Source organism: Pseudomyrmex gracilis, unplaced genomic scaffold, assembly GCF_002006095.1.
Source record: "Pseudomyrmex gracilis isolate BER0280 unplaced genomic scaffold, ASM200609v1 scaffold_57, whole genome shotgun sequence".
NCBI classification, from domain to species: domain Eukaryota; kingdom Metazoa; phylum Arthropoda; class Insecta; order Hymenoptera; family Formicidae; genus Pseudomyrmex; species Pseudomyrmex gracilis.
This window is the reverse complement of record NW_018020641.1, coordinates 466,848-489,042: the sequence shown is the minus strand read 5'-3', so window position 1 is coordinate 489,042 and position 22,195 is coordinate 466,848. Positions and strand designations below refer to the sequence as shown.

Here is a 22,195-nt window from a genome sequence, read left to right as displayed (position 1 = left end):
TGAACATACTACGAGTTGGCAGTAGGTTTTGAACGTTCTATTAATAGATTACGAGAATTATTCGTGAAAATAATATTGTTGAGAAGCGCCTCCGTTTACAAAGATAGACTATTGTACACCTATTGTAATATAACTCGAACATGTACATGCGTGTTTACAGAGATTTAAGTTAACAAATGCACTTTGGTAACAATTAAATACAAAAAATATTTTAATTAAAAAACTGCATTTTATATATATTACGTAATTTTATATCTACGTAATTAATATATAATTTATATCTTTAAAACACAAATCTAGTGGATTTTGAATTTTTTTTAGCGAGTCTCTAGATTTCCTCTAGATAGCTGCATCTTGCGCGAATTATTGTGAATAATCGCTTATGCTAATCAGATAGACAGACGCACGAAATCCGCAGACAAGGTAATAGACAAGAGTAACGAATCGCGGAAGCATGCACGCGCGGTCAGAGATTGCATTTGTGCACGTGTGAGGTAACACGGCGATTCTCGGCGTGCATGCGAAAAGTTGGTCGAGAAATTCTGAAATCTCGCGGCGGGTATGAATTCGCGCACGCGATAACGCTTTCACTCGTCTCTGGGAATCAATATTTGTCGACACTTCCAATGAAGGAATTCGTAATTTCGAGAGGAAGTCGTTGGCGCGAGAAGAGCAAAGTGGTTTCCGTGTCTGCTTGTGACGAGGCTATTAGTTCTAGTCGATGAGTTTTCACCGGTCGAGTGCAAGTCGCAGCTTTGACACGAAACTGTATTCCTTGCCGCGTATATCGTGTATGATTTTTTTTTTTTTTTTTTTTTTTTTTTATTGGTTTGTCTACCTGTCACTCATTCGAACACAATGACCTTGAAAATAATGAACATAGAAAGAAATCGTTACGTAAAATTAAGGCACGTGAAGCACGTTATGTGTCCATCAACAAAGACTCACACGAAGGTTCTGTTTTATTCAGCGAAAACTCGAATGTTCTCAGAAGACCGAACAAAATGTTTCATGCGACTCTTGCGTGAGATTCTTATGTTCAAATAATTGTTCAAAAAACACACAAGGGGCGGGGAAATTATAGATGACACAAAAAGAGACAGATATAAACACATGTTCAAAGTTTAATGCTATATTTTGATAACATACAGAGTTCACATCGAAGGATGAAATATGCATTGTGTTGTCTTGGATAGTGCGCGAACAACTTTTTTTTTTTTTTTCAAAAATTGGCATCCCGCGTTGGAAAAAAAAAACAGAAAATAAAACAGCAACCACGACGATAATGTCGACCGAGTGGAAAATACAGTGAATATAGTGGAGCAATTTTTTGTCGCGTTTCTAGATACAATACTTATTTGGCAACAATTAACAACAATCGAGATCAAAGATCGTCCACAGTAGCGACGCTCCCGGTTTTGGTGAAGTTTCCGAAATAACTTTCGATAAGTAACTTCATTCATCCTTGATCCCAAAATATGCGACATATTCCCGTAGTCTCAAAAATTGGAATTTATTAGTTTTTTTTTCTTTTTTTTAAGAATACAAAGAGATTTCGTATCGTGACAAAGAAAAATCTTTTCATGATGCGATACGAAGTCTCTCGTATCTAGCGAAGCTTCCGGCAGAGAAAGGAGTTTTTACGAGTAATTTTTCTATGTAAGAGACATCGGAGACGTAGGTACTCGGAAAACATAGATTGTGAGACTTGGACGACTTCGAATCTTTGATATACCTATATCTTTTCGAAATTTCTTTAACGTTTCATACTTGGCTACTTAACCTATGGCGACTACGTTTCCAAACGCGCGTCGCATTTTTTTTTGTTTTTGTTTTGTTTTTTGTCACGAGTCAAACAATCGCAAACGAACGACGTTTGACAATTAGAAAATTTAGTTTTAATTCGTCTTTGAGACTCGCGGACACTCGAGGTACGAAAATTCTACGTAAAGGCGCCGTATAATAGTATAAGTGTTAAATTGCAATTCGGTGGGATAATAGATAAGAAATACACACGCGCATTCTTTAGGAATCGGAAGTAAAAATAAAAAGTATATCGTCGAGCTCTTAGTTTTATAGCCACGACGAGCAATCGCGCGTCTCCAGTGACCGAACATCCTCCTCTGCATTTTCTTCGCGACTGCTTCGTCTCTTGAGTTTTTTTTACGAGGATTATTATTCTATTGAACCCACGAAGCCGGCACCCAAAGCGGTTCCGATTCCACTCGGTGAATCGCATTAACTAGTAGCTCAAATGCCATAGGGAGATCAGCGTTCACTATCACCTCGTCGAAGAGATGAGAATACAGAAATTCTATTCTCTCAGCGCTGTGCAAAATCTCGTGGAACTCTTCGTCCTGTGTGCAAAATCGAGCGCGATTCATGACGATTATACGTATATAAATGATACATGTAAATATAAATATATAAATGAGATGTGTTCGCTTACCGTGAAGCCTCGAGAATTGTTTTCATCGAAGGTCGATCTCGCTCTGGCCTCATTTCTAGTCTCCTTCAGCACTTCGAATTTCGGCGGTTTTATGTAAATAACATACGGCCTCAATTGAGGCGTCCTCAACATCTTGAGAGCCTGATAGTGAGGATTAAGGAGGCACACGTATCCGGCGTTCACGAGCGAGCTGACGCTCTCCGAGCTGGTGCCGTACAGATTTCCCTTGTATTCGCCGTGCTCGATGAATTTTCCGGCTTCGATGTCCTCTTCCATTTTCTCCCGCGTCACGAAATGGTACTCCTTGCCATCTACTTCACCCGGTCGTGGTGGTCTAGACGTGTCTGATGATTTATTTGGATAAAAATAAAGAATCATTTGAGTTGTTATTTCTTTATAGAGTACGAATAACTATCCAAAAAACTCACATGGTACGGGAGTTCGGTACTTTTCGGTATCGGTCGCCATGAGACGTCTCTTCAGCTCGTTCCTGCCGACCCCCGGTGGTCCGATGAGAACCACCGGCCGGTACAGACCCGGCCTAGGGTAGAGTTTCGCGACCTCTTCGTAGGTCGGTACTTCTTCCCGGTCAAAGTCATCGTTCTCTGCAGCGTCATACATGATTTTTTTAGTTTTAATTCCCTGCAAGTTGCACTTTGTGGGCGAAGCGTGCAAAGAGGTACTGGGACGGGGGCACAATGCGGGCAAAGGCACTGGAACAGAACACAAGCCTAACCGACGGTTAGGTCGTCAGGCCATTCATTTGTTAAAGAAGCGCAGCCGAGATCAGCTTACCGAATTAACGGGTAACCACCTCGGGCACAACTCTGCATTTCGACTGATCCTAAAGTACACTTGAGAGGTGGTCACTAACGAACAATAATTCATTATGCAACATCGCTACGTATAATATTAGCGTATCAAGCTTTCATTAACAACGTCAACCTTAAAAAACATAGCATTCTCAGAGAACACATTAGTTTCTTCATGTGTTTCTGTCTCTGTGGAATGCGTATTCTTGTACTTTCCAAAAATATATATAAGTCTTTGATAATTTATATAAAATCTATATAGAAAAATATATAGAGAAAAAAAAACACTTAGATGCAAGATTTTCTAACAAGGTATACTTTGAGCGGTCTATGCTACTTCGAGATAATATGAGATAATTGCAAATTTCGTGCAACACTGATCGGTAACAATATGAAACATCGTAAACATGAAGAAACACTCGATGATGTTACTGTGACTCGATGATGAGATGTGAATGACGATAAAAGAAAATGAAAACAAGCTAGTAAACAAAATTATTCAAACGGGTGAACAAACTCAAAGTATTAACGTACTTAAAATATCTTCGTCTTGCGGCACGTTCTTCTCCTTCTGCATTCTTTCAAAAAGGAGCCTACGTTCTTGAAGAGCTCTGCTTGGGATCAAGCCCGCTCTCATGTTTCGATCGCCCTCTCGTCTGGCTTGCCACCTATAATGCAATTATCACATGATGATTACAGCAATTATTTCTTATAATTATAGTTTTGGCAACACTTTATTTCTCACCAGTAAGCGTCGTCTTGGCTGACGATGTGTAGGACATCACCTTTGACGAAGTCCAATCCAGCTTCCTTGCAAGGAATATAAGGATCCTCGGACGCCACGTACGTAAAGTGCGCTCTCACGCGAACCTACACGATTTATATACGTACATTCAACTTTGCTCGTATCGTATAACCTGTTGCTATTGCGATCTTTAAAGAGCTCACCTTGCTCTCTCTGACTCCGCTTTTGCTGTCCGCGGGCACTATTTTGAAAGTGATTGTCCCTTCTGAATTTTGCTAGAAAAAAAAAAAGCAAAAACAACGTTTTGTTTATTTCTTACATTTGCGCATCGCTTGCAACAAGACATAAGAAACGAATCTTCCTACCAGAATGTGTAAAACGAAGCTAGGCGTCTTTCCCTCCACGCTGATACCGTTGACTTCGCAGACTTCATCGCCGACGTGGATGAGGCCGGATCTGTCGGCTGCTCCGCCGTGCATTATTCGCGCGATCACGATCTTGCCGGTAACCTCGCAGGTTTTTATGGTCGCCCCCTAATGTCAAGGTGTAAACTAGTATTGTCATTGCGTTGCATCTTGCGCACAAACGCGTACTAGTAGGGAGCGCCATTTTTCTTTCTCTTCTTTAAAAAAAAAAATAAATAAACAAAAATAAAGAGAAGTCTCTTCGCGTGGAGAAGGAGGGAGATACGCGACGCGATAGCACGATCGGCGCGCACTCGCTGATTTATATCGCAATGGAACGCAAAGGTTGATGAACATTGTGCGCCGATGTGATTCCAGATAACACAAAGTCCAAAAGGTGTCGTGAAGATGATGTCTACAAAGAGTGTATTCTTTCAAATGTCCGTTTCGAGTCTTTTAAACCATTTTGGAGTTTCGTGTTGTTTGGAGTGTTTTCTTATCTCTCTATGTTTCTTCAGATAAATAATAATAAGTTTGCCAAATTATTTGCTAAACAAACGTACTTCTTTGGAGATCAAAAATCGCAGGGAAACATATACCGTGAAGTGTAAAAAACATAAAATATTTTTTTACATTAATAAATGCAAAAAACTATTTGATTTTACATTTTGACTTAAACAACATGTTTGATTGTTAAACGTGTTTGCTGGAAGATATTTTTTATTTCACGGTATTTAATAAATAAATTAATGAATAACGTAATTGATCATGCGGGACACAATTAACAACAGATATGAAAATTATCTTGCGGCAACAAATTTTATTTGTAAGCACCAAATCATAAAACAACTCAAAAGAACATAAGAAAGAACGCAACAAAGACAAACAGCAATGTACACATATATTAACAAATTTTGTGCAGACAAGTGAAGAATAAAACAGAGCGCTTTATTTACAGCTCAGTATTTGTGTTCTGTACACGGAAAAAAAAGATTTGCTAAAATAGCAAGAAATTAGTTACTATATGGCCAGCAAAAAAACATTTGTTAAGTTTATTAAAAGTTTTGTTTTGCCAACAAAACATTTCGTTGATGAAACAAAAAATTTCGTAGAGTCAACCATTTTTCTTGCTAACCATATAATAGCAAAACTTTTTTTTTCCGTGTAAACGCAGCACGATAATGAGATCAGAGATGATGAGAAATTTGTGCAAAGATCGAAACCGGTTAAATTTTAGAATTAGTTTCGATTTAAATGTATGTAATGTTATATTATTATTTTCAAGCTTTTGTAACTATCTTCTTCTCGCTTCTCTTCAGTCAAACGCGGAAGAAGCGCTTGATTGAAATTTTACCAGTTTCCATCTTGACGTTCAAGTGAAGCGAAAAACAAAACAAAAGCAATTTTGTACTATGTAAAGTCAGGTGTTTATAACAGGTGTTCAGAGCATATGTTCTACGGCATTCAGGCGACTTACCACGATCGGTTCAACGCCGGCGTCGCCCTTCGAAGCAAGTTTGACGATAAAAGAAACACGTGATTACTTCAGTTACTTTTTCTCGCACTCGTGAGACTACTTTCGAAGGAAGACAAATAGTGTGATATTAAAGATATCGCAAGCTACGCAAAGTACGTGACTCGCCTACGCCGATATATACTGGGGAGCGATGATCGCGTCTCATGCAAGTCGACGCGAATGCACAATCGTATATAGTAATAGAAACGGAAGAACAAATTGTTTTTACGTTCTCTAATTAAGACAAATTTCCCGTATTTCTTGTGTTTTTGCTACACCTTTTTTCACAAGCACTCGGATATTACAATAATCTTTCTATTTTGCTCGTAATTTTAGATTAATCGAGAGTTCAAAGACGTTACTGCAAAAGCGAACTCAACAATCGATCTAACGTACCAGGGGCTCGTTTGACTTCACCAACTGGACGATCTTCACCGTCTCCTCGTCCTCGTCTACTTCCAACGGGATGTCCGGCAGTCTCGGATAGTAGTCCTTTTGTGCCACCGCATCGTGAGCGCAGAGAAGACCCTTTGATGATTAAACAGTATCAAAACGTCTGCCCTCGAAAGTGTTTTTTTTTCCAGAGACAAATGTTATAAACAAATCAATTTTTATTCAGAACTGTAGAAACGACTTGACGAGAATAAGACGGATGGCTGCAAGAATGAGGAACAGAAAGAGGACAACAAAGAAAAGTTGCATCAGCAAAAAGAAAAAAGTTATTTATATAAAAAACTGATAATACAAGAGAGAGAGAGATGTTGACGTACAAATTATTAATAGAAGCAAAAATGTTATGTAAAAGTTTGGAAAGATCGTACAATATAAAAAGTGTGTTGTTGTCTTTGAAGAAAAATCACTGACTTCATTACCTGTATGTGCGGTTTTTGCAGTAGATGAAAAAGTTCTTTGCACTCGGCTGAGATGTGCGTTTTGGTAGACAGCAGATCGAGAACTTCGACGTCGATATCCATCGAGTTCGAGAGAACGGGAAAAAACTTATCGTCCTTAACATTGCTCAGAATCTTGTTGTGAACGTTAACTAAAGCGTTCAGTTCCTTGGACTGCAGAAGTTCGCTTAGAAAACCAAATTCTTCTTCAGTGCAGCTGGGTATATCCGACTTGTTTTCTTGTAATGAGTTTAGCAGCTTGGACAATGCTGAAATAATAAACAACAACAAAGAGAAAATTTTATATTACCGACAGAAGTTTGATGCCAAATTAAAACTTGTGCAAAAACATAAATTTAAATAAATCAAAAACAACAACTTTCAAAACACACGAACTCGTAATTTATAACATTACTAATTTTTATAATACTTCTTGTTTAAAAAAAAAAAAACCTTTTTATTAACATACCAGATTTATTATTAAAATCGCACAATGTGTTAAAATTATATTCCTCACATCTAAATATAATTATGAAAATATAAACTTAGAAGACCGCGATCTTATTTTGATCTAAAAGCGACAGGGTTTTGTGTCGCGCATTTATAAAATGTCGATCAATAAATTAATTTCTAATCATAAAGAGCGTTCTGTGATCCGAGACCTGTTTTCCATTCAGCAAATTGGAGCACGCGGAAATGTGCAATCGCGGTTAGCATATCCGCTAACGTGACGCATTCTCCACACACGAGCCATGATTCTAGAAGACCCCATTATTACTCGCGATCGCGCGCGTTTATTTACTCTTTGGCGTACCCGCTCTATATTTATATCGTACAACGCTCGCCCTGGTTCACGTTTTATTAATACGTGTCTTTGAAGACACTATTCAGTCATATCCGATTATATACTATCTCTGCAACTCGCCCCAATAATTCTCTTCCCGCTTGTCTTCTCGTGCAAAACAACACTGTCACAATATAAATTAGCGCAATCAAAATCATCCCCCCCCGAAAATTATCACTCCATTTTGACGCAACGTGTCAAAATGAAAAACACGTGAAGAGATTTCCGACGCCAAACTATCCTCCACAAGATCGGTCCACGCGCTGGTTTCTTTTTTTTTTTGTTTTTGCCGGATAACTCGCACTTACCGGGATCCCAGTTAACGTTTTCCATGACGACTGCCGCTGTCATAATTTGCACTCGGTCGCCGATCAGGTGTTTCCGCGGCGCGGCGGAGGTAACGGGACGGGCGTCTCGACGCTCTGCGTTCGTTCGGGGTATCAGAAACGGCGGCAGCGAGATTCGGGTCGGTATATTTCTGTCGGGGTCGCGTGTTGCGCCGTCGCGTCAACGACGGCGACGATGATGAGCGTCCGCTGCTTCCTCTCGGCGTGTCGCGACTTTCGCGCCTGGAGTGTCGTTATCATAGCGAGAATATAAATCCGTTACGTAAGCAGCTTGTCACTCGACACGGGGTAGGATGACCGCTACCGGATTGGCTTGCCGTCCCTGCCCCTTGCGATCCCACGACATGCTGCGTGATCTCTTTCTCGCTCCTCTTCCTCCGCAAGATTGCTCTTTGAACACGACGATTATCGACGCACTCACGCACTCGCTGAGACACCAAGTAACATTTCCTATGAACGATCTACCCGGCACTGGTGCATTTCCGGCAAAGTTCGCTCATACTTCGTGGCAATTCAGACGCAGACCGGTGCCATGTTGAAAGGCGCCGTGACGCTCCGCGCACCCCTTCTTCGGCCACTGCGGCCACTGCTCCGTTCCAACTCACCCGACTACCTTATTTCTCTTTTTCTCTCCTTGGCACGTATAAGTCTTGAAAAAAGATAGACGAGAATTATCGAAACTCGACCCTACTGCGCTCATACAGAGAAACGACGTTGGTAGAGTAACATGATCGGAGTACTTTTTGTACTAGATTAAATTACGATCTAATTGTAAATTTGAACGTACGTTTGTAATCAGTATGTAGCATATTTTTCATATAATGCTTAATATATATATATATATATGAAATAGATTTTATTTATCTATAATAATTATCTTTTTTATACTTTTATTTAAGCATATAATTTTATGAGTTTTTCTCGATGTAAGAGATTTTCATTCAACAAGTAAAACAATATATTTAATATTAACAACATTTTGAAGTATGCAAAAAACTTTTCTTGTCACTTTTCTTATATGAAAATTCAAGATAGTGAATGAGAAAGGGAGGAAGTACCAAGTATAAGTTTGTTTCAAATAAAAAAACTGATGTTCATGCATATAAATTGTAAACATATTTGTAATATATTTATCAATATATAAGTGCAATATCAATTATCAATACATAATTTTTTTTACTCATATAACAATATATTATCAATACATAATTACGCATTATCAATACATAATTTTTTTGCTCATATAACAATTTCGTTCTTATATTATCAATAATATAATAATGATCAGCTGATCAAATAACATAGTTTTATTCAAAGTTACAAAAAAGCCACTCCGGCGCCATCTATTCGAAGCCAACAAAATTAAATACAGCACGAGTGTTGTCGATCGATAATAAAGAGATGAATGATATATCGAAACTCGATCTATCGACTTCTATGTTTATATAAAAGTCGATAGAATCAATTTATTGCATAAGTGGTCGCTAGGTCAGGATAACAAATAAATTATATTAGAATTTTTGTTTATATCTGAAATTTTTTATCAAGTTCTAATTAATGTGCAAATATTTAGGAGAATTATAGTTCTCCGTTACTAGATAATATGATTCCTTCCGCCGTTTTTACGAACTAACTTCTACTTGAATGCTCCATTATATATCAATATCCAATTTTTTTGTTTAATTCATGAAATTTAAAAATATTTATATATTGTATCTCCTGTTGACCGTCAAATAATAGCTCGAAGAACCAATATTTCTCTCTTTTACATCTATTTCTGTTCGGGTACGCTATGAAGGAATCGCGTACTTATGTTTTTAGAAAAAAGGAGAAAGAGAGAGACAAGCCTCTGTGTTTTTGCCGAATTTTCTCGGCGTCGCGGCGGCGGCGGCGACGGCGATACGTTCGACCGCGCCGCGGCGCCACCGTCGCAGTGTATACATGAAGTTGTCTCTATGCGAAACATCTCGCCGCACGTTCCTCTGTGTTTTACGGTGATTTTAGCGCAGTTTCTTCTCACCAAATTGTACGGCGCCGCTTTTCACGACTTGCTGATTCGAGCCAATTATCCCAATTCTGGTAAGCCTTTCGGTTTCACTTTACTTTTCGCGTGCGACAACTGCTAGTTTGACGACGATTGTGTTTGACACACGCGAGCGCGCTCGTGTTCCGGGGCCGACCGAGATTTTTGCGAATGTCGTGAACGCGACGCCGGTCTCTTCCGGCCGACGCCATGCGACGTCGTCGAGCGTCCGGCTAGAACGTGCATTGACGTTGGAGAAATCGCGTGATCCATCAATGCGGCACGTTGCTACGACCGGGAGATCCACAAGTGGTTGCTGCATCGCGGTGCGCGTGTGTGTGTGTACGTGTAGCTTGTGTGTGTAGTACATGCGTGCGTAAACGACCAAACGGATTCATGTGTGCGTTGTGCGACGGACGACGATACGTCACGCCGCGCCGCCGCGACGCAGACCGCGCCGCGACGCGACGTTCCCCAGAGAATCGGTCACTAGCTTCGAACAGAGCCGCATTTAGAACTTCGCTAATTGGACTGAAATCTAATGAGTTTCTAAAAAAAACTCGGTTATCGATGTTTTGTTTCTTTCTGAATTCGAAAATATAATAAAATTTCGCATTTCTCTTTAAAAATATTTCTGTACAAAAAATTGCAACATTTTGTTTCAATTTACAAGCGGCTGTGAGATAAACAATTTTTATTTTGTTGGTTTTGATACGGTCTATAAAGTCTATAAAATATCTTTAAATTAGATGTCAACATTAAAATTTCAACATTAAAATAATTGAGTTATCATAGATCGAAATGAGAGATTAAATAAAATTGAACTAAACGCAAGTAAAATATTCTTAAAAGTCATGAATGTTTGTTTACAGCAAATTTGTTTTTCTTTGTCACACGAGATGTTGACATGTGTGTAAAAAGAGAGAGTGCAATTTTGTAAAATAAATTTATTATATTTCACAAATATAAAAGTGTTGTTAATTACTTGCTCGAAAAACCCGTGATATGTTCCTTGCACCGTTTTATTTACAAAACAACTTTTTTTGTTGTTGCAGAAACATCCTTGCACATTTTTGCATCCCTTGCTTCTTTTTCATTCATCGTTTTGGTAAGCGCCAATGTTTTATTTATTTTCTTCCTCAACATTGCCTATATCTTTTAATTTAACGTTACATGTATTATTTTGCATTTATATTAGTTTTATTTGCACATATCAACTATTTTTTCATAATTTCACATATAAAAAAATGATCTGATTTTATATTTTATTTAAACACACAACATTATTGCTTTATATTGATAACCCGATCAAAGAATGGTAAAACAATCATGGTACAGCATCGTCTGCGTTACCACGCAACATTGAGATCAGAAATGCAGCTCGCCATAGAGCTGAAAGATGTCGCCATCAGTTCCGCCAACATATAGTACATAGCCTTCCTTAAAATTAGAATCTAAAGTTTACTCATATATTCTTCTTTAAAAAACAATATAATATAATATAACTAATGTTTATAAAAAATTTTAATTCTTATTTTGTTGTTATCAAGTAATTTTTTATATTTTTGTTAGTTTGTATAAAATGTGAGACAGCAGGTCTTTTTTGTGCATATGTATATATATATATATAATTGAAACTTAACATTATATATTTAATGTCATGACATTTTCATACGCATAGCAAAAACATTAGATATTCATTATTAAGCATATGTAAAGTAACATTTTTTTCCGGCGCTATTACAAAAATTACCGCCATATTTCACAATATAAACAATAAAAAATATAATATAAAAACGAGATACAATATAAAAACAAAAAATAAGACATATTAATTTTATTTATATATTTTGTTTAACTATCTTTGTATTTGTTTTGCATTCTGAAACAAATCTCCTAAAATGCACAACTGTATTGTATGTGCAATTAACTGATACAAAAAAAAAGAATGCATTTTCCCGGGCTGTGGCAAAGAAAGAGCAGAAAGATAAAACTCGTTGATAGTCGTGTGAAAAATTAAATCGCATTTACACGATGTCGCGTTATTTCATCGCTCCGAACGAGTGCGGCGAGTATCGAGATCTGGGCAAACATTTTTGGCGCCCTTTCAGACGAATTAGCGAAAACGGCCGCGACTTTTTCCGCTTGCGCCGCGATCGGAGATATTTCACGAAAAATTTTTCCATGAAGACGGTCCCGTCGAACATTTCGCTCACGAGATACAACGGCGGCAGGCAGAAGGGGGGTGGCAAGGGGTGTATATAGACAGACGGGATGAATGCGGGGGTTGGGCACGTGTCAGGCGAGTGTTTTACTAGCCTTAATTTCGTGTGCTTTCGTAGCCAATATGTCGGGGCAGTAAATTCCAAACTTTCTGCCGGGCTTCGCGTTTCGGCGTTGCGCGTTTTTGCGATCGCGGTTTTAACGACTCCCCCCCCCCTCCTTCCATTTCGTTCGTGTAACGCGGCCATCCCCACATCGTCCTAACGATCCGAGAAAAAGCTGCCGGATATTAATTTTGTAAATAACGAACTTCCGGCGTCGACGAGAAACTTTACACTCTTCTCTTTTCTCTTCGTTTCATCCATCTACGCGCGGTTCTCTCTCTCTCTCTTTTTTTCCACAAGAGCGGCTTCGTCATATCGTTACAATTGCGAGAACGTATCTCGCGAGCGAGCCGCGAAAATTTTTCCTCGGCGAGACGAGACGCGCGGCGAGGCGGCACTTGCAAAACAATTATGATTCGTCGCTATTTCCTTCCGCCATTGTGCGCCGGAGGTCTGTGAAAGGAGGGCCGAACTTTGAAATTCATTGCGCGCCATTGTATGCGGTCGCTCTTATTTCGGGGTCGAAGAGAGAGAGAGAGAGAGAGAGAGAGACGGTGGGGGCGCGTACGACGCACTAAAAATGAATAAGACAGCACGATTAAATATTCGCCGAGCTACGGTACAAAAATTCAGGAGAAAGAGAGAGAAAGAGTCCACACACAGAAACGCCACAAGTGCACACACATTGATATGTACCAGGAGGTAGGGGAGAAGGAAACGCAAAAGGGTAGAGGGGGAGGAGAGGAGACGATGAGATCGGGGAAAGGCAAAAAGAGAAGAGAGCGCGAGAGAGCCGTGAATCGATTGAACTAACATAAACGGTGGAGGACTAATAAAAAAAAAACAGTAATTTACTTACTAAAACATAAAGCCACGTCCGTGGCCGGCGAAGGAAGGCAAACACATTAAACATTTAGAGGGCATAATAACCCGCGGCATACGTAATACGGCTGGCGCCCTTTTCACCGATGGCCATGAATAATGTACACACGCCAAGGTATGACGTAGGCTCGCGCGCTAGACTTGTGTGTATTTCACGGCGGGGTAGATCGACCGACCGGGGCTATTTCCAATAACCGGCGCTGTGCACTGGCAAACGCGCGCTATCGCGCTATCGGAGCGAACGTGTAAGACCGGCGCGAGAAAGCGAACCGGGGGCGACACCCCCGAAGAGCTCCCTCTGCGTCCACTTCCGCGTCGATTGTCGCCGGTGTTTGTCGTAGCTCACACGCCACTTTGCCCTGTCTATTTTACACGTGTCTCTTCTGGTCCTTGAAATGAAGTTGTGAGAGACCGCTTTTTTTTTGTTTTTTGTTTTTTTTTTGTTTTGTTTTTTTTGTTTTTTTAAATAAACTCGCGGCATTTCTCGAGTATATAGAAATATCCAGGCGATTTGCTTGTTTGTATTTTTTATTTTTGTTTTAAAATAACTTATCGGCGCGACGAGAGAGATGCGCGAGAGAATGTAACGAAATTCGCATTCCACATCGGCCTATCTGGCGAGCATGGAATGACAAAACAATAAATCGCTTATCGCGCGCCGTGGCGGTGCTCGCGTGCCGTCTACTTCACCGTCGCTCGTTTCTCGTAACGCGATGTCAAGCGACTCGCCGCGTAATTCGCATAGACGCAACATATGTCGCGATAAGAGGTTCACTGCCGTTCACCCTTACGAGTGTATAAATCTCCTTTCCTCTTGCAAGGAGGAAATTAAATTTTACGCTGTTTAAATCTTCAGCAGGTACTTCGAATTGCTGATCGACGATAATAGAATTCTAAAATAATTTCTTATCAAAAGGGAAGTTTTTACGAAAGTTTTGTTTTATCTACGACAGAGATAATGACGCATTCGTATACCGACTTGACGCGCAAAGCGCGTTTTTTTATTGCCTTCGCGATGCAGCGCGGTTGTAGTGACCATTGTGAACCACAGAGTTAATACCGCAGTCTCGGCTGAAATGCGCGAAGAAGAAGAAGAAAGAAAGGGTAGATTTAACCGTAATGCCGTCATGTCGGTCTCTCTCTGTCGTTATTCATCAGCGTCCAGTCGCATTATTCATCAATCGTTCATCTTATCCATCTGGCGTCCAGTTTTTGCCGATCGTAACAATTTTTGCCTTCACAATCGCCGTTCCATATCCACGGAACGCGCGATGGCTGTCTTTCTATTTCATTCGAAAAACAATCTCGTATATAAATAATGTAAGGCCGCGTAGGTTTTAGAAAAAGCGCTAATGACAGCTTTAAAAATTAAAGTTCATTTATGAACGATTTAATTAGACGGTTGATGATTTTCTTATTCGCGTATTAAGCGCAAAAACCGACGTGTCACGCTGAGATATATAATAATCATATCTATATCAGACAATTCTGATAAAAGTTACCAAAAATTACAGCTAAGATCGATGAATTTAAGAGTTATTATTCATTGCAGGAGCGATGAGTTTTTTATTCCCATAAAAAACGCGCAGAAATCCGACGCGTCACGTTGAAAATATATATTACAATTATCGTGTCTGTATAAAAAAAATTCTATATAAAAAAATGGAGTTTCCAAAAATATGTATGAACAAGTGTCGCACGATTTAATTAGCGGCGATAATTATCTCATTCGTTCGGAGGAATCGACTCGTGTCGCTAAAAAATGCACGTATAAAATAATCGTATGCATCTGTGCATATACACGGAAATAAGTGTCTATTATATATCTCACATTTGAGTAAATTGCGAATCGATCTTTCTTTCTTTAGGAAAAATTAATTACGACAAGAAACTCGGCGCGCAACATCTCCGTGCGTAAGAAAATTTTTATGAGAATAAAAAAACCTCTTTCAAAACCTATTGTCGACTTCCCGCGATAACTTAATTATAGCGGTGATGAATCATTATTTTTCCTGGCTGGCGATATAAAAGCGCGATCGAATTTCTTTCTTCGAGGCGCGCGTGGAAAGTTTTAAACGGCTTTCAGATTTCCAAGGAATTAAGAGTATTTATTTCCGCGGCGAGGCGCGCGTCGCTCGCACGAAAACAAACGCGGTGAAACAGCTCGCGATGTTTCCGGTGGCGGACAATACGAGCGGAATTCTTCGGACGTTCAACAAATGCGGGGCGGGCCGTCGCGTATTATTCAAAATCATTGTGAGTACCGGAGCTGTTGATAAAATATACCGCGGCGCGGCTCGTGGAAACAGACCGCGATAAGGATAACTAAGGAAACGAATGGAGGCTCGCGCGAGGCCGATAAGAACCGCGCGATTTAATCCGGAACGAGTTTACCGTTCGTGAAATGAAATGAAAAACGGGGGGAAAAAAAAAAAGAAAGAAAGAAAGAAAAAGAAACGCCGCCGGCACGTAAATGAATTGCAAATGGCAGCAGAATACTCGTTTGTACTCGTTGTAATAATTTGCATCGAACAGGCTCGCGTTGATCTACGAATTTCCAGGAGCGTTGGAAACATTATGCTTGTTGCCGAGGAACCTTCAGGAAATAATCAGGAGAATACCTGAAACTGATCATTAAAAACTCCTCTAAAAAATACGACGTATGTACGCGCATACACTCTTCGAGGAAAATTTGTCAGAAAAGTTAAGATGACTGATTGCGCGCGCGCGCGCGCGTTACACACTCGCGACAACCGAAACTAAATAAAATCAACGATATATATATACATATCTCTCCTGTTGAGATAAAACTGACATTTCTCTCGAATGCAATAGTTTACATCGTCATTATTTGCCGCTAATTGTATTTTCCGGATAATCTGGATTTACACTGATTGACGTTAGAGCAGGTGGAATATAAATTTACCGAAAAAGCCAGGGAATATCGCGCGCGATCATTTTGACACGCTCTCCTATGTACATTTTGCCCCGTGGTGCCGTTGCCGAAAACGTCGCGCGCCCTGGGCGCCGAATTCGTTGGTTGACGAAGGGGCACCCGGACAGTCGGATCCGGTCGGAAAAGCGGGGCAAAACGAGAGCGAGCACGAGTGCCCGATAAATCGCCGTCCTCCTCGTCCTAGGGTGAGTCGCGACGGGAGGAATTACGAGAGAGAGAGAGAAAGAGAGAGAAAGAGAGAGGGGAGAAGTTCGGACGGATATCGCCATAAAGGCCAGCTCAAAAGTCAATCAAGCGAGCCGAATTACGTCGAAAAGCGCGGCGGGGGCGCGTGGATGCTCGCTGCGCGCGCGCGAGCACCGATATACAACAAAATGAAAGCTATCAGAGGTGACAATCCGCGGACGACAAATCAGCGTGTATATTTAATGCCCGTGGTGCCACCCCCCGCCCCGTGGAAAAGCTCCCGGACGCTCGACGTGGAACAGTTTTCCCTCTCTTTCCCACCTGCCTCCCCGTCCTTTACTATGAGCACACTTCTCTTTCTCTATCCTCTATCTGTCTATTTACCTCCCTCTTGGTTTTCCGTGTTTCCTCGCTCTCTCATTCTCGTTTGTCACGTCTCGTCCCACTCGCCGATCCTCCACCGCCCCCTTTTTGCCACCCCTTCACGCTCGCTCCACGTCATCACGTTGTTGCTCTCGGATATGTCACTATGCTACCGACATAACCAACCCGCATTCTCTCTTTCTCTCTCTTTCTCTTTCTCTCTCTCTCTCTCTCGACACTTTGCATCTCTCTTCTCTCGTGTTCTGTCTCGTCGCGCTGTACCCTCTTCGCCGCGCCTCCACACCCGCGTGTTATTTGCAACGTGTCGTACGCTCGCGCACCCCCGCGATCTAGCGCAATCAGTGCTATTATATTAATATTTATGCCAACCCCTTCCTACTCTGCTGACGCCTCATCACACTCTCTCTTTCGCTCGCGCGTTTTCTCTCGCTCGTGTCGTCAGCGATATGCCTCGCGCGGAAAAGCCAATCGAAAACGAATTTACCGAACACCCATCTCCCTAAACTGCTCGACATTTCCGCTTGTTGATCCTCTCATCGATCGAGAAGCGTATCTATTGATGAATTTGAAGAATATAGATTGGTAGCGCGGTGAAACGAAAAAAAAAAAATTTAATTTTTTGCGAGTCATCAATTCATCTAATTTATTGAAAAAAAAATCGCAATCTGCAATTCGCAATCCAGTAGAGATTTAGAGAATGCTAAGAAGAGTCGTGATGACAAAATTCGACGACGAAGATGTCAATAAGAGAGAGAGAACACGCGCAATCTGGTAATTTAAAAAAAATGCCACGTATCTTTCTCTTCTAACTTTTAATTTTAAGACACTGCTTTTAAACGTACGAGAGGTATGCACGAGCGCGAAGGATGTGAGCGTAATTATGACGTTAATACTGATCTATATAGATGCGCGATGTTATTGCAATTATAATCCCGCAATACCGGTGTAATATTACGATATGAATGAGCGTCACGGTGTATAAGATCGCGTATAATAGTGGCACTCGAGCAATAACAATTATCCAAGAATGCTAATTAAAGTTATTGAAATTTATTGAGATTACCACGTTGTCGTAGAGCATAAGAAACGTTCATGGGTTATAAAACACTCGTATTAGCTTGCGACATTACTTAAAATTACCAGGTTGCGCTCTTGATAGATTACGGGCAATTATATGGAGTGTCCCGCTTCTGCTGCCCGCCACTTTAATAATAGATTCGTCGAGTTTAAACTGTCACTTTTTTTTTATATAAAAAAGAAAAATATTTTATTTAATGCAACTATATTTCATATTAATGATCCAATAGTTTTATGAGGTGTGACACAAATTGACACAGTGAGAAAGAGAAAAGTTAGACTTGAAGAGAAAAATTAGAGTTTGTGGGATAAATAGATGTATCAAGATGTATCTAATGAAAAATGTAAAATCTGACAAAAATACCGGAAATTCGCTGAGTTTTTAAATAATAATTGCGTAACACAAGTCTTCTTGAAATGAGGCGTCACGCTTAAACGACCAGAAGATTAGCTCGTCGACGATGGGAGAGATTTCGCGAACGAGCAATCTCGCGAGAAAATCAGAGCGGCCGATCTGCGAGAGATCGAAGACCGGTTGCCGTTTGAGTAAGACAACGTTCGTTCAGGCGGCCAGAGAAAAGACGTCGGGAAGAACACTACACAGTGTGTAGAAACTACACGGTATAGTTTTAGCGTCGATATTTTATAAAATATATATTTATCAGCCTCTCTGCGGGGCACGGGAGACGACCCATTTACGCAGTATGTAAATGTATGCGCGATAGATTCGATTGTATGTAAATAGTATAATAGGAACTCCAGTCCTTTGCATAACACTGGGCGTTAGCACACTTCTAGCTTTCCATGCGCGAAGACGATTATTATTTGATTTACATAAAAAGCGAGGACGCGTTTTTCATTGGCGGTAGGAAGAGCGTCGAGACGCGAGGAGAGGCGCCTTACAGGCGCAGTAATGCTGTAACATTATGACTGTAGGAACGCGACAGAAAGCTTCTATTGTAATATTCATAAGTACCTTTTGATAACCGATTCTAAAGTCGGAATAATGATTTCGGTATTACAATCGTATTTCTCTTTTTAATCTGTAATCTGTATATTGGTGATAAAAATGTTCTGTGTGGAAAAAAAAAACCAATTAACTTTTTTGACGAAGGTTTCTCACGAAATTAACTCACTCAGATATCGGTATCTTATCTGAGTTGTTAAAATTTTATTTTCAAGGGTCTTCTTTAATTGTCATTGTCAAATAATCATCATGTAGACGATTAATGTGTTATATACTTTATCCGCGCTTTTGCAAGGAAAATTTTTCTCTTTAAATTTGTCGACGTGCGTATGTTGTTGTTGAGTTAAAAAAAAGTATATAATATAACAATTATATGTGTTATACGTTTTTTCTATCTCTCGTCAATACCACAATACCTTATCGAAATCGATATAAACGCGCGCAATGTACTTGAAACAAACGGTCCCCGGATTATTAAAGCAATATCATATTCGATCCTCACGGCTCGATTGGCCCGTCGACAAGGTTCACGATGTCGGTTTACGAGCGATTACGCATTTCTCGAGTTCGTCGAGCTTGAGCTCGAACCGACCAGCCGCGAAACCGCGACAACTTTCTCACTATCGAATCGAATTCATTCTAGATACTCAGCCGCGGATCCAGGGAGACGAAGGCCACACCAGACCAGACCTCCCCTTTCTTTCCGGATGGAAAAACTGGCGATTCGTTCGACAGATGCGTCGCTCGAGCGCTCCCCCCCTCCGGGCAGATTTTTCTAAATTTTCTATTGGTCAAAACTAGATCGGGGATGGATATTATAATCGATCTCTTAAAACCGAGTAATCACTCTGTATCCCTCGGGCCTGACGACCACCCTTGGTGTCGCCACCCGTCGAGTCTCACCCCTCGACTTTAGTGCCGGTGAATGCCGCACGCTCGACACAAGCCGGGAACTCCCTCCGGCACTTTGTCGACTAATATTTATTGCCGTGTTACGGATACGGTTTGTTTTAGAGATTGTAGATTCGTTCTCTATTTCTTTTGTCCTACTTTAGAATGTAATAATAAAAGAAGCTTTTATAAAGGATAACTTCGTGAAAGTTATAAAGCATATTTATTATGCGCATAGATACAGTTTGTCTTCGTTTTATATTAAAAGTTTTGAAAAACAGTTCTTAAAAGTCAGCTATGACATGTGATAAATAAAGATATATTTTACTTTTGCCTTTGAAATGAGATGTATTTAATAAATGAAGAGAACACTTTTAATAATGTTTTAGTCGAATTTTTTTTTATTAACAATACAATATTAAAATTACTTAACATTAATTTAGATATTTTTATTTCATATTTTAATTAAATTTAAAATAATGAAATCATATAGTTTGTTTTTTAATTTGAGATGTAAAGTTTTTTATTCGAGTGTATTTTTCGAAACACTTGTTCCCCGAATTTGTTTAGGACTCGTTGACGTTACGAACACCGACTGGGGTTGAATCTTTTCTAAGCGTTGACCTCCAACCGAGCAAAAATCAGTGCCTACTGCGAATTGCAGGTTAGATTACGATCGGTGGTGACGGAGCGCTGAGAGTCGTTCGATCGAAATCGTATTTCCGGAGGTACGAATTGGCTGCCCGGGGTGCCTGCCTGCAACCCCGCGCAGCCACGACTTGTTCTCGGACTTGTCGAAATTCGATTGGGCACACATTGTTAGAAGGATAACCCTGAATTTCGTGGCACGCGCGGGCAACGTACGCGTCGAACACATCTGGAGGACTTAATGTAATAGAATCTAGAGAACTTTGCGCGCGACAGCAATCGCTCCTCGAAATTGCCCAAATTTTCTGGCACATCCATTTACTGTAATACTACCATTATCTATTCATGGCGCTCTAATTGCTTCGTTCGAAATAATACATTTATAAAATTCAGTTAACATGAGACTTCCGAGCAAGAGTGCGTGTTTGCTGAATATTTTAGTGTTTAATCTAAATAAATTATGTAGTACAAAGTACGTAGTGTAATTCAATAAATAATTCACCTTTGTGGGTATTGAATTACTTTATCTTGTAAACAACTAGAAAATAACAATCCGTGAGACGGTAAAGGTTTATTGCAAGGTGACATTGGCTATAACACAATACATTATTAAATAAACATTTTCTCTTTTGACGAGAGAATGTAAGAGAAAGCATTTGTGTTACGCGAACGGTTTTGCAATTACAATAAGGCGATTTGCTCGTACACATCTCGAGGAAAGCGCAAAGAACGAGGGGAGGAGACTTTTCTCGCGTGATGATCCGTAAGCGTTTTAGCGATACGTTCCTCTCGACCTCGGGTATAACCTCGCAAATCTAACTTATCGTCTCTTACACCGGGAAAAAAAAAACTCGGAGGCGGGAGCGTGACACGATGAGGAGGGGTCGCGCGAAACCGCGAGCGTTCGATCGTGGCCGAACGGACTTTTCTCGCGCGCGAAACGATCTCTCTCACGATTTCCCCCGGTAGAGGAGAGGATCGCGCGCTCGTTGATCGGTAATTCGTACGTGGTCGTACGATAAACACGAGAAGGAAGAGCGGCGGCTCTTCTAGGTACTCCCACGAAGAAGAAGAAAACCGAATCTCTCTCTCTTTCTCCTTACTCTCTTTCTTTTTCTCTCTCTCTCTCTCTCTCTCCCCCGCGCGAATGTCGAATCACCGACATCATTGGCGGACGATCGACAACCGATAGCGATGCACCGGCGTCGAGGCGCAGACCGCGGGCCATAGAATTATGCATTATGCCGAATGCACTCGCTAAGCAGTATGATCGGCTTGAATGGCGCGGCGGTTGCCGCTGCGAACGATGAGCCAGCGGGGATGGCGGGACAGCGGAGGAGGGAAACGATAGGCGGAGGCTCTCGGTGGTCGATGATTCTCGTGATTTCATGATCCGCGATATATCGGGGGAGGATCGGCAGGCGCGAGGTGGCGAGAGGGGAAACCGGTAACGAGCCGATCGTGACTCGCCGCTTTCGTACGGTAGCTTATTCGCGAGAGCCGTTGCAGAAGCCGATGCGAGCGCGGCTATGCGCTGTCCCATTGGCGGATAGCCTTCCCTCAAAGAGCGAGAGAGAGTGGAGAACACTGCCACTTTATCCGCGGCCACTTATAGGGCCGGTTCGCCGCCAAATCAGCCCGACGATTTGGCGGGTTTAGAGACGGCGCGGACGATAAAGACGACGACGGTCGGAAAGAGAGATCCGAAAGCCGCCGTTCGAGAGATGAGCATGTAACACACGCGAAATGAAGCGATATGCCGTTTCGACAGCGAAATGATCTTTCACGCTTTCGAGATTTTTCAATCAGTCTTCTATCTTACGATCTTCAATTTTAGGTATTCTTCT

At 40.9% G+C, this 22,195-nt stretch overlaps 2 protein-coding genes across 7 annotated transcripts in view; one reads left to right on the top strand and one right to left on the bottom strand.

Moving 5' to 3' along the window:
- Positions 1-1,106: 1,106 nt before the first annotated feature.
- On the bottom strand, positions 1,107-8,593 carry LOC109853947 (MAGUK p55 subfamily member 7). Of its 4 annotated transcripts, none has more exons than XM_020426549.1 (11): positions 7,969-8,593; positions 6,799-7,085; positions 6,323-6,454; positions 5,888-5,914; positions 4,372-4,539; positions 4,210-4,281; positions 4,007-4,131; positions 3,796-3,929; positions 2,878-3,180; positions 2,450-2,793; positions 1,107-2,357 (listed from the first exon to the last, which is right to left on the bottom strand). In XM_020426549.1, exons 1-11 carry the CDS (start codon positions 8,009-8,011, stop codon positions 2,181-2,183), a joined length of 1,812 nt encoding a protein of 603 aa, XP_020282138.1. In that variant the 5' UTR covers positions 8,012-8,593; the 3' UTR covers positions 1,107-2,180. The 4 variants fall into 4 exon arrangements, with proteins under 4 accessions (XP_020282138.1, XP_020282140.1, XP_020282139.1 ...); XM_020426551.1 differs by having other exon boundaries at positions 2,878-3,054; positions 7,969-8,592; XM_020426550.1 differs by lacking the exon at positions 5,888-5,914.
- A 1,363-nt stretch (positions 8,594-9,956) lies between these two features.
- Positions 9,957-22,195, top strand: part of LOC109853944 (protein bric-a-brac 2) — a 335,353-nt gene continuing 323,114 nt past the window's right edge. For all 3 annotated transcript variants that reach the window (XM_020426542.1, XM_020426540.1, XM_020426543.1), the window contains exons 1-2: positions 9,957-10,086; positions 11,086-11,138. The gene's annotated coding sequence lies outside the window, so the exon portion shown is untranslated. The remainder of the gene's footprint in view (positions 10,087-11,085; positions 11,139-22,195) is intronic.

Bases quoted from the DNA above. Each gene is read 5' to 3' on its own strand.
- LOC109853947 (XM_020426549.1), bottom strand. From the start codon at position 8,011: ATGACAGCGGCAGTCGTCATGGAAAACGTTAACTGGGATCCCG. The intron at 5,915-6,322 runs GTACGTTAGATC...CTTGCTTCGAAG, and splicing joins TGAAGTCAAACGAGCCCCTG to GGCGACGCCGGCGTTGAACC. The intron at 2,794-2,877 runs GTGAGTTTTTTG...ATAAATCATCAG, and splicing joins GTACCGAACTCCCGTACCAT to ACACGTCTAGACCACCACGA.